Source organism: Eucyclogobius newberryi, unplaced genomic scaffold (genome assembly GCF_026437365.1).
Source record: "Eucyclogobius newberryi isolate DKJ021-1_F unplaced genomic scaffold, fEucNew1.0.hap1 SCAF_6, whole genome shotgun sequence".
NCBI classification, from domain to species: Eukaryota; Metazoa; Chordata; class Actinopteri; order Gobiiformes; family Gobiidae; genus Eucyclogobius; species Eucyclogobius newberryi.
Window position 1 is genome coordinate 13,215,418 of NW_027316278.1, and position 12,068 is coordinate 13,227,485.

Here is a 12,068-nt window from a genome sequence, read left to right on the forward strand (position 1 = left end):
ATTTGCACAGGGGGATGACATGCCTGTGTAACGCTAGCACAGCCCGATGAATATGTTGTCTGAATATCAAACACCAGAATTATAAGAAACCCACATTGCTGAACATTATACAGCATTCTGGGTTCACTGAAGAAGAATAATAATAATGTGTGTATATGCACATGACTGTAGGTGCCAGACTACTGCAACTACCACAACATTAGCATTAATTATCATGCTTCCTTTTACATTTTTTTACTTTTACTGCCTCATAGCATAACTACTACTCATATGGCATCGTTATTAATTGTAAAAGTAGGTTATTTATCACGATTACTGCTGTGACTATGATGCTAGGTCAAAGGTGAGCTATGTAACTTTCTGCTCGTCTTCATGGTTATTGTTTTATCTGGGATGTTCCACGTTACGGCATTGCATGCCTCTATCTTGCATTTATTCAATTACAGCTGTCTAAACTATATATTGAGAATATGCACGTTCTGTGAATGGGTTTGCCCCTCTCCACAGATTGGACCTGTACGGTCACTTGGACTGATGGTGTTACTGCTTGTCTTCAAGATAATACCATACAGTTGAATATTCCAGGCAAAGCAGTAACATGTTTTATGCAAGCAGAAGGCAGACACTGCCTGTCCAAAAATCCAGCTACCTAAATTCAACAAAGCAAATAGGTACGAGCCTCTTACTGGATAATCGTTGAATGGGTGATGCCCTTTCAGCTACAACACGGTATTTAAACCCAACTGACCCAGTGAGTGGCTCCTCATTTCTGAAACAGCCATGTAGAAAGACAGATCCCATGGTCATGGAAAAGTTTGAGAAGGGTCAAATCATTGACATCAAGCAGAGAAAACATCTAAGGAGAAGCAGATACTAATGTACTACAGATCTGAACCCAGTGAGAGTGTTTGGGACGAGCCGGAGAAGGCTTTGTGCAGTGGTCACTCTCTCACAACATCAATACAAGATCTTGGTGAAAAAATAATTTAAAACTGGATGGAAATTAATCTTTTGACATTGCAGAGGCTGGTTGAAACAATGCCACAGCTAATGTGTGCTGAAATCAAAGCTAATTGATTACAAAATAGTCCAAAAAACATTCAACAATTTCAAAGTGTTGAAGGCTAATTATTTGAGTACTGTTCACCTCTGGAGATCATGTCAATAAAATAGAGGTCACCTTTGTTTTGCTCCAGACAGGCACATTTGTCTGAAAGCTGCCCTGCTATTGTGAAATATAACATTTCAACCATGCCCCACTTGACCTCTGAGGGCGTTCACACTGCTGTAGGCCAAAATCAATTACACCAGCCAAATGTGGTGTCAAATGAGGCGGGTTTAAGACAAGGTCACATGACTACGCTGTCCAGCCATTGAGAGGTGTCTTGGTTCGTGTCACTGAGTCCTTACTGATAATTACATCAGGGAGTCTAATGGAGTAGCAGACTGCTTTGTTGCGATGTGCCTCCGAGGATGTGTAAACACTCTAATTCTCTTCCTTGGCAGCTATTCATAAAGTCTCATAGTGCAGTCAATGAGGATCAGAATTCAATTAGAAAGGCCTGGACAAAGTAGGCTAGTGCTGTTTACAAGGACCTCACCTACTCTCTTTGTGTGCATAGAAGTCAAGGATCCAGTGGCCTATAAAGGCAAAAAATATTCAGAAAAATAATAATTTTTGGTGGGTTTGACACATTCTTACGGCAAATACCCTTTTCTACAGCACTGGAATGAACAAACAGTAAGCTGAATGACAAACTGAGCAACTCACAATTCACATTACTCCAAAATAATAGAAGAAAAATAGATAGGAAGTGGTCACTTGGGTAAACATTTTTATTCAGTTATGTATCTAGCTTTATATTACACATTCCCAATTCCAAAAAATATCAAATTATGTTGTCAACTGTACCAATCATCTCGAAATAACATTATTCAATAGCCACAGAAAAGAGGTGCTCTGTTATGGCCAGTCTGCCTGAACCATCCAGATTTCGATGTTGATACTTTACTGGCCTCTCCAAATGCACTGTGTTAAAAGGCTGACAATAGCAATCTACACAATGGAAGTGGATAAAAGCCGGCCACCGATGTTTTTATCCAATTACGGTGCATCCCGTGGCCCCAGCACTATCTACATCGCTGACCTATCAATCGCATTAGGCTGGAGCATGCATCTGCTTAATCCACTCAGTTTTTCCCGGTAACTTTAAGTAACAGCATGGTTTATTAAGTCTAACTGGGGTTGTGACACTGACTTGTAGTTACTGGTCCATGGTCTATGTGAATCCATCCTCTGTAGAGTAGAAGTCCTTACTCCAATAGTTTATTACGGGAACAAGTGGGGCACAGACCGAGTGGCACCTTCAGGCCAAAGACGAAACAGTCTGCCAAGTTTGGTTCCTGCTTCATTACCCTTGAGATGTATTCAATGCACAACCACTTCATACTGTACAAGTGGTGCTTAGTAGTGTAGGGTGTTTAGAAAAGACACAAATGGGCTGGATGCAACCCTTTTCTTCTCTTTTTTTTAAAATATACCGTATTTTCCGGACTATAAGTCACACCCTTTTTCATCGTTTTGGCCGAGGTGCGACTTATACTTAAATTTATACTTTTATACTATACTCAGGAGCAACTTCTATGTTATATTATTTGTTATTTTCACACTTGCAACCTTATTTCATACTCCAATGGAACTTATATATGTTTTTTTCCTCTCTATTATGAATTTTTTGGCTGGTGCGACTTATAGTCTGGAAAATACGGTAAACAACCAAAACTAAGAACATGGCTGGAAAGCAAGAGCAAATAATAATAATTATAACAATAATTATAATAATAATTTACTGTTGCATTTGGCATCCTTTGAGTTTTTTTTTTTGCTTTTTTGCAGAGGTGACAGTAATTACCCTGCCCCTCAAAACTGCTTTAGCTGCATCCAACAGAATGGGTGGAATACATGAGTCTCTATTTCATGGGTATCACTCAAAGCCAGTTAAGCATAATAAAGATGATTTGTTTAATGTTTAATGATGTGGCACTAATGATAACTCTGTATCTTTAACACAGTTGTAAGTGCCTGGCAAAGCAGAGAACCCAACATCTCAGTCAGTAAAGGGACATGTCCAAAAGATGTAAAACAGGCCATAACCATCAAAGTGGTTCCTCGTCATGGCCAATTGAACCCAGTTTGCACAAGCCGAGCAGAGGTAAAAGGCAAAAGTAATGTGTGCGTGATTGAGAGGAAAAGTGAGAAAAAGGAGCAGGATAATCCACTACCTGTCCTCTGAAGCAACGTTTAGTAAGTCATTTTATGAAGGGGCGGATGTCTTTGTAGAAACAAGCAACTGATTATGAGATGCTTTGGACGTTCAAAAAACTTGACAGAGTAGCTTTATCTTGCTATAGCTTCTCAGCGTCCTCTTCATTACTCCGTCATGAGGTGGAATTGGTTGGCGAGGATGCAAAAATGAGCTCCGACATGGTATTCTAACACGATGTGACAGCAGGCAAATGTAGGCAAAGCAGTTTCATCTCAGCAAGTCGTGTTGGATTAATAATACATGCGAGCGCCACCTTTAGTGTGATTAAAAGAGCTGTACCATAGAGCTACAGGTGCTGCATCGCCAATACGGATGTACATTTTCAAGGTAGTCTAAGGACATGTACGCTGTGGACGGGTTTTTCAATGCACGCCACGAGGCAAAAATTGAAGAGTAGGGTCAGAAAGTGTCACAAATAAAATTGATATTGGTTCAGTTTTAAGCAAATGTAAATACACCAGAAAATACATTAATCAAAATTTTGAAGGAAAAAAATGTGTTTCCCGCTTATCACTATAAAAGGAAAAGGAAAAGAAAGACCACATATTTGAAAGCAGCTGAATATGTTGTGTATCTGTTGAAACTCAGAAGCAGAGGAAAAAGCATGCTTCTGGATAATTCATCAACATCTTCAAAAATACAACTCTAGGAAATGACTGGTCTGCAGCAGTCAGAATTCACAAAAAAATGGTTCAAAAAGTAGTTTGATCCAAAAGACGAAACTAGAGCAAATTAAACTTCTGAAGAAAGAAAGATATTGCAATAAAAAACAATACATATTCAGAATTTTCTTTGGCATTAACAGTGGAAACGCTGGAATTTCGCTGACAATTATATGTTAGAAGTGTCTAGATGGATCAATGCGTTAAAACTACTGATGCTTTTTGGAGGATTACATGGATTTCTATTGACGTGGTACATTTTCTGTCCTCCAGTGGCAGACAGCATTGACAGGCGCCCCAGTTTGAAGTGCCCCCTAGACAGTGTCCACAGCCGGGCGAAAGGCCACATCCAATCAGCCGAACCAGCAGACGATATCAAAGAGCTGTGGATGGTATGGCGTCTGCGCTGCATATGACGGTTGGAGGGGTGGAGAGGTTGAATCTCATCAGAATGGTCTTTGAAGATGAGTCACCACATGGTAGATTAAAACATCCGGGACGCTGGGTTCAGACGAGTCACTCAAAATGGCAATGGGAGATTATGTTGTTACACCGATGATGAAAGGCATGAATTTAAAGCTGAATTATGGGATTGGTGATACACTGACATCTGTAAGATTTAGCAGTTTACCAACAAGAAGAGCACAGCTATTGTTGCTAATGATAATGTATGATGGCGCTTCAAGATCAGTTTAGTTTTGATCATACATTTTTGTCTGTTGTACTGGGCATTCCTTCTTGTCATTTTCTATTATAAAGTTCATCTCATGTACTTCAGACTAGGGATGTCACAATTTTTGTGTTTTATCGTTATATCAATTATTGTGAGAAAAAACACCACAATTTAACAATTATTCACAATTACCGAGGTAACTTTCATTCTCATCATCTAACACATTACTATTCCTCTATTTATTCTTTTTTTATTGAATTATAAACTGAATTATAGATTGTAGTATAGCTTGAATTACAGATTGGACTATAGATTTAACTAAAAGGAACATTTTGCTTATATTAAAGTCATTACAATTACATAATGACCTGGATAATCCAACAGTTATTCTTGAATGACATTCTTGAGTAGTGACATCAGACATTCCCACTCCAGCAGCCATTACTCATGTACTTTCTCCACTTCTACTGATTTCACTGAACTCCTCGAATCACTACATGAATAGAGCAGTTTCCATTTCGAAGCGCGTGATGATGGCGAGAGGACGACACAGTTCAAGATGGAGGCTGGGAAGCGGTGGACGATGGCATTATGTCAACAGGATGACGGCGCATACATAGGTTTTTCTCTTTTACCTGCATGACCATCTGTTGCCATGCGAGGGGCTGGCTGGCGGTGGCATTAGCCGGCAGGTTGGCCCTCTCCAGCTGTAGGTTGACGTTCCGGCGCTCCTCCTCCAGTGCGCGAGTCAGCTGCTCGAAGCGGGCCTCCTGCTCCTTTACTGAGGCCAGGATGCTAGCGGCCGAGCGAACTTCATAGTCCTCCATGTTGACTTGGCTTGGGTGCAAAGGTCTTCCCGGGCAGGAGGAAAGAGGAGAGAGGAAGAAGGGGAGGAGGAGGACCAGGTCAATACAGATACTATGGCCGAGCCTGACCAGCCACCCTGACATAATCGATCTCTGACAGTAAATAGACAATTAACGCAATTCGAGTAGCAATAGTTTTTTGATTTATCTGCAATCTACATTCAAAATATGCATTCATATCTCATTGGTTTTACACTAGTTCCGGGAGCAAATCAAATCTATAAAGCGTACTATTGGAAACAATTAAGAAGGGCTGACACTAATGATTACTTTTCTAATTGATTAGTCTAGCAATTATTCTTTCAATTAATCAATTACTTGTTTAGAATGAGAAATGCTTGTAAATATACAATTGTTACTTAATCTGACCAAGATGAAGCTAAAATGATGCAATCTGAGGTCATCCTGGTGGAGAACATTTACAGACAAAACAGGTTTTTAATCAAAAACAGGAATTTGACTCTTTTTGGAAGTAATTCCTGCTTTGTTTGAATAATAAAACCTTTCCTCTGAGCACATGCCATATTTTAGAGTCGACAATTAGCTCAATAATCTATCAGTTGCAATGAATTGATCAAACTGTTGCAGCCCTATAATTAAGCTATAATAAGAAAGATATTGGATGCAATTTAGAACCACTTTTCAACAAAAATAAACAAGTCTCACTAACCTGCCTCCAAACCGGCATCAATAACAATAATGATGACAGTTATAGGCTAAAATAAATGTATTATAACATTTGGCTGCGTGTCAGGGGCTAGTTTCTCCACAACAATCTTTTCTTACAAGAAGTTGAAACTCATCATCACAAAAGACCATGTTCAGCCACTACATGAAGTACAACTCAACGCAGCATGTGAGAAGAACAGTGGGAAACACGATCCAGCGATGAAACAAGAGGAAAGGCACAACACAAAGATGGATATTTTTAAGATAAGTTGCAAATGACCAGACGTATTCAGCATGGAGGAATGGCACTGTCATTCGATACGGCCGTGCACCAAGACGAAATGCGTTCTGACACACAAGCGCTATTGCAAGCATGAGACACATGCACGCTACCCATAACCACCTGCACACGTATGTTCCCAAGCCCGGCACACACACCGTCGATATCACGAGCAATCAGGATTTTTTGGGGGGCAGATAAGGCAAAATGCAGTATCGCTGTCACACACACACACACACACACACACACTGATATGTATAACTGATGGTGGGGGGATATCAAGGGAGTTGTCAGCACGGTAACAAATGAGTGTGGAAGCAGCGGTCCACAGCGATACAGACCTAGTAGATAGGCAGGTAGTGAGGTGTTAGCAAAAAGACATCCCCCGCTGCAGCAGAGGGACGGAGAGAGAGAGGGGAGAGCTGGGAGGAGAAGGGAGAGAGAAGAAAATAAGCAGTTAAAAATTAAATATACCAATCTTTGAACTTTGTAGATTGCTGTGAAACATTAAAAGCAATGAAAAGAGGGAACATCTTCCTTTTATGCACTGAAAGGTCGTCATTACAGAGCATCAATGGGCAGTTTTCTACATATAATTTCTGTTTTCGAAGAACTTTTTTCGTATAAGTTGAGCAAAATCACAACTATTGACATTTGTAAGAAACAAAATTTCTGAAACATAAGTGGAAAGCATTATGGCCAGTATAGACAGAAAATATCTCAATATTTTTTGGTGTTCCCATAATGATATTCAGAAGATATTACGTAAATCCTTCAGAATTGTGTTAAAACATGTCTTCAAACGTATTAGTGCAGAAGGGCAAAAGTGCAGAAATATCACCTCATATCTTTGACTAATTTGTTTTTTATTTTAATCAGCTATTTCTGTATCCTGTTTTTTAACTATAAATGATATACTCAATGTTCAAATTGTGCATTTATCTTCAAAACAACATTCACAGAATATTGGTACGCAACACACAACTTTGAATAAAGAAAGAACAAATATACGTGGATGTTATGAGGACTTTTTCCTACTACATATGAATACAAAACAGTGCTTTTCCTTTTGCACTTAAAAATATACTTTCAAGTTATATTAGCACCACTGCATAGACAATATTCAGACTATTGCACACACTGTCTTGCTCTTGGATTTGATTGCAAAATATGTAAGTTGTACAAACAAAAAAACAAAAACAGACCTCATTGCTCCCTTCGCCAGGCAGTTACTAAAAATGCATACCATTGACTCAGACACGACTTAACATCAAAGCATTGTGGGAATTTTCTGACTGATGCCACAGAAGCAGGGCTGAGATTGAAGAGGGGTGCCGCGGCCGGGCGAGGGCTGATCGATGGATACGCGCCCGTTCGCATGTCAAACAGCTCGGGTTACAGACCGGGGCAGCGCACAGTGTCAGAGCAGCACAAACGGAGTATATTTGACTTTACTATCTGGTGCATCGTGTGTTTGTGTGTGAGTGACGGATCCTTATTCCCTTTGAAGCGCACAATGACTTTGTGTTGCTGATCGTTTATTTATCTGGAGTGTTTCCGACGTGACTCGTCCCTTTTCCTTGCTTTTCCTTTCTCACAGAACACACATACTTTTGGGTATGGAGTTGAAAGGCAGTTTAATGTGACAGTTTAAATGTGTTATTGTGGCAGGCCTGTGACAATAACATTCATATCATGGAAATATTGAAACTTCCTTATGCCAGAATAACCTCAAAGTAGGGGGAGTTGCTAAATGAAATAAATAAAACATAGTCTGCAATACACAAGTCTCTATCTTAGTATATATAATCAGTCATCATATGTATATACCATATGTGAATTATTTGGAACTCTACCGCTTAAACAGTTCTCTTTTACAGTTCCCCACTATTGTGACGAGATAACTACGCTATTAAACCAGTAATTGCTAATGTGAAATTTACAGTTGAGTTGATATAGTTATATTGTGCCAGACCTATTTACAAGCTGTAATGACTTGGATCTGCTTTGTAAACAGACCCAACTGTGGGAGACGTGAAACTGTGCGGTTGACCAGCATGTGTCCGCAGCTGGCAATTTGGTTTCAAAATGGAAACATTGCTTTGGAAACCGAGCTCGAACATATAGCAGTCATGTCTATTTTTGAACATGCTGAATGCTTGAGATAACTGCCGCACGAGCCCTGAAGGAAGAGCCGTGCCGATTGGACATTCCCGATGACAAACCTTAATGACTCACACTCACCATGGAGTCGAGGGGCAGTGTGGACGCTTCCTCACAGTTATAGGGTAATGATGTGGCGAGTATGCAGGCTACACCCCATGGCTTGTGATTAAACTGCAACTTCTGGGATTTCCCAAAATAGCCTCCATTGCACGGGGAAGGACAGCTGTAGAAAACCCCCCTATGCCAAATCTACAGCTGAGGTCCAGCAGATGTTCGGTAATGGGGTCGGTCAGAGGGGAGAGGAGCACGGCCAAGGCCTGACTCTTTAACCTCGTACTCAATTACACACGCCCCCTAATCATGTCAAAGAAACACAAGACTGCTAGCACTGGCTTTCAAATATTTTCAAATGTATTTAATCAAAAAAGAAGGAAATAAACAATCTTTAATGGCTTTTAAAATAATAAAGTTTCTATATAAAGCCTATAGTGCTGTATATATAGCAGGCTTATAATCACTTTTGTAACGAGATCTAAATCAACAGTTTAGGATTCGATTGTTGCCAATTAGTTGGAAGAGTTCATGATTCCACAGTTTGAATCAGAATTTGTGTCAAACTGAAATCTGTGCAGGCTCAGAAGCATCTGCTCAATCGCACACTGGTCTCTATGACAACATGTAGATGGACAAACTACATCTAATATGCTATAAAATATGTTTTATCTTTCAATATGTTTTATTTGAAGTTAAATATGAGTTTTCATAAACACAATATTTAACTTCTGAGCAAACAGATCAGTTCATGGAAACATGATTCACAGATTTTAGATTTATTTCATGTTTTTTCAGACTGTGAAGGCACATGATTTTATGTCTTTATCAAAAATAAATATCATTAAACTTTTTAACATACATTAAGACTACAACTGACAGACAACATTTTTAACTGATTCTGGCTGTTTAAAATATGAAAATATATTCAAGCTACCGACTAGCATGATTTAAGACGACCAATGGCAGAAGTAAAATACCTAAAAATAATGTCTTTGATTTATGTAAAACAATGTTAAAGAACACATAATGCTTTTGCCTTCAATAGCGGATCAATATTTTGTATTTTGGACATTTTAAATCACAATATTGAGTTAAAATGACTCGATAAAAGAAACAAGTGCTCCGACATCGGGGTGAAAACTACAGGACTGATATATCTGCTGGATTATGCTGCCGACTCTGAAAAAAAAAACAATCAGGGAGAAAGTACGGAGCAGTGTCATTGAATGCACACCATAGGAAAAAAACTAGCACAATAAAGTAGCTTGTGTAAGCAGAGAATAGTTTTCCTGAGAGGTTTTCATACCTGTTTGTGTCTAAACAGCTTTGTGCTCACAATCGCAGAAAATTCTCCCGAGAAAGAATTGCAAGAATGGTCCGATGCACTACAATTATATACACATTATATACACATTATATACACATTATATACTGCCCATGTTGAAAGCCCACTTATTTTTATCCACTGCTCTTTCAGGGGTTATTTTTTTTATGAACTATCTGGAAACTCAATGTACTGGCCCTTTAAGGAAATGCTGCAGGATCTACAAGACCACGGAGGACCGAACAGATTAAATAGCACACAGAGAGTAAAGATAAAGTGCACAATGTGTGTGTGAGAAGCTGCGTCGCGCACAGAAAGTTCAAGAACGCTATGTATTCGATAGCGCTGGGCAAATTAATCAACTTTATTCCTCATGCATTGCTCAATCCGATTTGTCTTCTCTTTGAAAAGCCTCAATGTCCACACACAGGGTTTCTATTTTATCGTGACTAATACGATATTGTTTGTTGTTTTGTTTACTGATAAATCATCCACACTTTCTGAAACCGGTGGGGATTTCTTCATAAACGCTGCTTGTGTTTGAGGACACTGAATTTGAGAACAGATTGAGAGCTAAAAGATGCACATAATTAATTGAGCCCAGTATTGAGTTAGGGACATTGACGTGATTAGGGACTTCCCCTTTGTGTCCCCCTTGTCTCCAGTTTGCCCCCATCTGGAGCTCGTAATTGCATCTGAAGTAAATTCCTTGTCTAAACCCATCTGATGCCCATGTGAAGAACAGAGAAAACAGCTGTGCCCACTTTGCCAGGTATACACACAGAAATTGGACCCCGGACTTTAATCTACCTTTCCTGTCAATGATAATACTTTGACTTATGGAGACAAATAGGTATTGCTCTGACTTTGCAGCACCGGGCGGCTGCGGCTCCTCGGAGACAGTTTTCTTCCCAGATAAACAAAAAGGAGGATTTGCAACACTTTGGAAACAGGGGATGGGAAGATAAAAGGCGATTGGATTTGAAGAGCACGCCTTAACTTTCTGCGTGGGAGGACAGTTGCGTATAATGACATAAGAGTTGCAGTTTCTCTGAATGTTTTATGCCGCTCAAGGTCAAAATAAACCGTAAGATGTGGACTAAACTGGAATAATATTTGACATGCTATTTTTTATCAAGGATTTGTGGCAGTACTAAAACACTGAAAAGAATGTAAAATAAAATATTGTTGTACTTACATAATTGCATACTTACATAATACATAATTATAGTTAGGACAAGTGAGAATGTTTGTTTTAACACATACGTTTCTGGTGGGTTTGTCACCTGCTTGTTTCCATGGAGATGCTTTCCTAGGAATGTTCTACAGTATGGCATTAAACGTATATATCTTGCATTTATTAAATTACAGACGTTTTTATTGCTCAAAAGTTCTTTGAATAAAATCAGCTCTCCGGTCCTCAGATCTGACTTGTAACTTAAGGCTGTACCCAATTTTTTTTGTTTTTTGTTTCATGTAATAAGCTCAAATTGCCTCAGATATATTGTAAAAGCATCTACTCAAGTGAAAATAAAACCACAGCAATTTCTCTACATAAAATTTTAAAGCGCTTTATTCTTTGGAAAACAGGAAGTGCGCTGTTAGCATACTAATGTTTGTTAGCTTTAACAAGATTGGAAAAGTTGGATGGATGGACAGTTGTGAAAAGCGCTTATGAACTCATCATCACTGTAAATATTTAGAATGCTACGAATAAATTAAGGAAGTGAGCAATGCAGTTGAGCCGCTGCAAAGAGTTCAAAATGATCTAGTTCTTTTTTTTTTTATGTTTTACAACCTTTTGTGGAACATTGCATGCATATCAACATCATGATGAAGACAAGCAGATTGCAGACCCTCACCAGAAAAGTGACATGGTGCACCTTTACATGGGCTGACTGACACATATGCTATAAAATGCTGATGTTTTGTCAGCACTGGAGTTTCCCACTGTTGTAGTTGTTTGAGTAACATTAAAGAATTGCTGCACAGCGGGAGCCCACAGAGCAAAGCCAGGATAAGATTACAGGGGTGTACAAGTCCATAGC

The 12,068-nt window shown here is 39.2% G+C and overlaps 1 protein-coding gene across 8 annotated transcripts in view; it reads right to left on the bottom strand.

Annotated features, from left to right (window-relative positions):
• arvcfb (ARVCF delta catenin family member b) overlaps nucleotides 1-12,068 on the bottom strand; it is a 243,346-nt gene that overhangs the window by 143,693 nt on the left and 87,585 nt on the right. For 7 of the 8 annotated variants that reach the window (XM_072433076.1, XM_072433080.1, XM_072433073.1 and 4 more), the window contains exons 4-5: nucleotides 6,818-6,898; nucleotides 5,297-5,513 (exon numbers count right to left, since the gene is read on the bottom strand). The exons of the other annotated variant lie outside the window; for it this stretch is intronic. In XM_072433076.1, coding sequence (XP_072289177.1) covers nucleotides 5,297-5,488 — 192 coding nt within the window. In that variant the 5' untranslated portion in view covers nucleotides 5,489-5,513; nucleotides 6,818-6,898. The remainder of the gene's footprint in view (nucleotides 1-5,296; nucleotides 5,514-6,817; nucleotides 6,899-12,068) is intronic. 8 annotated transcript variants of the gene reach the window in all.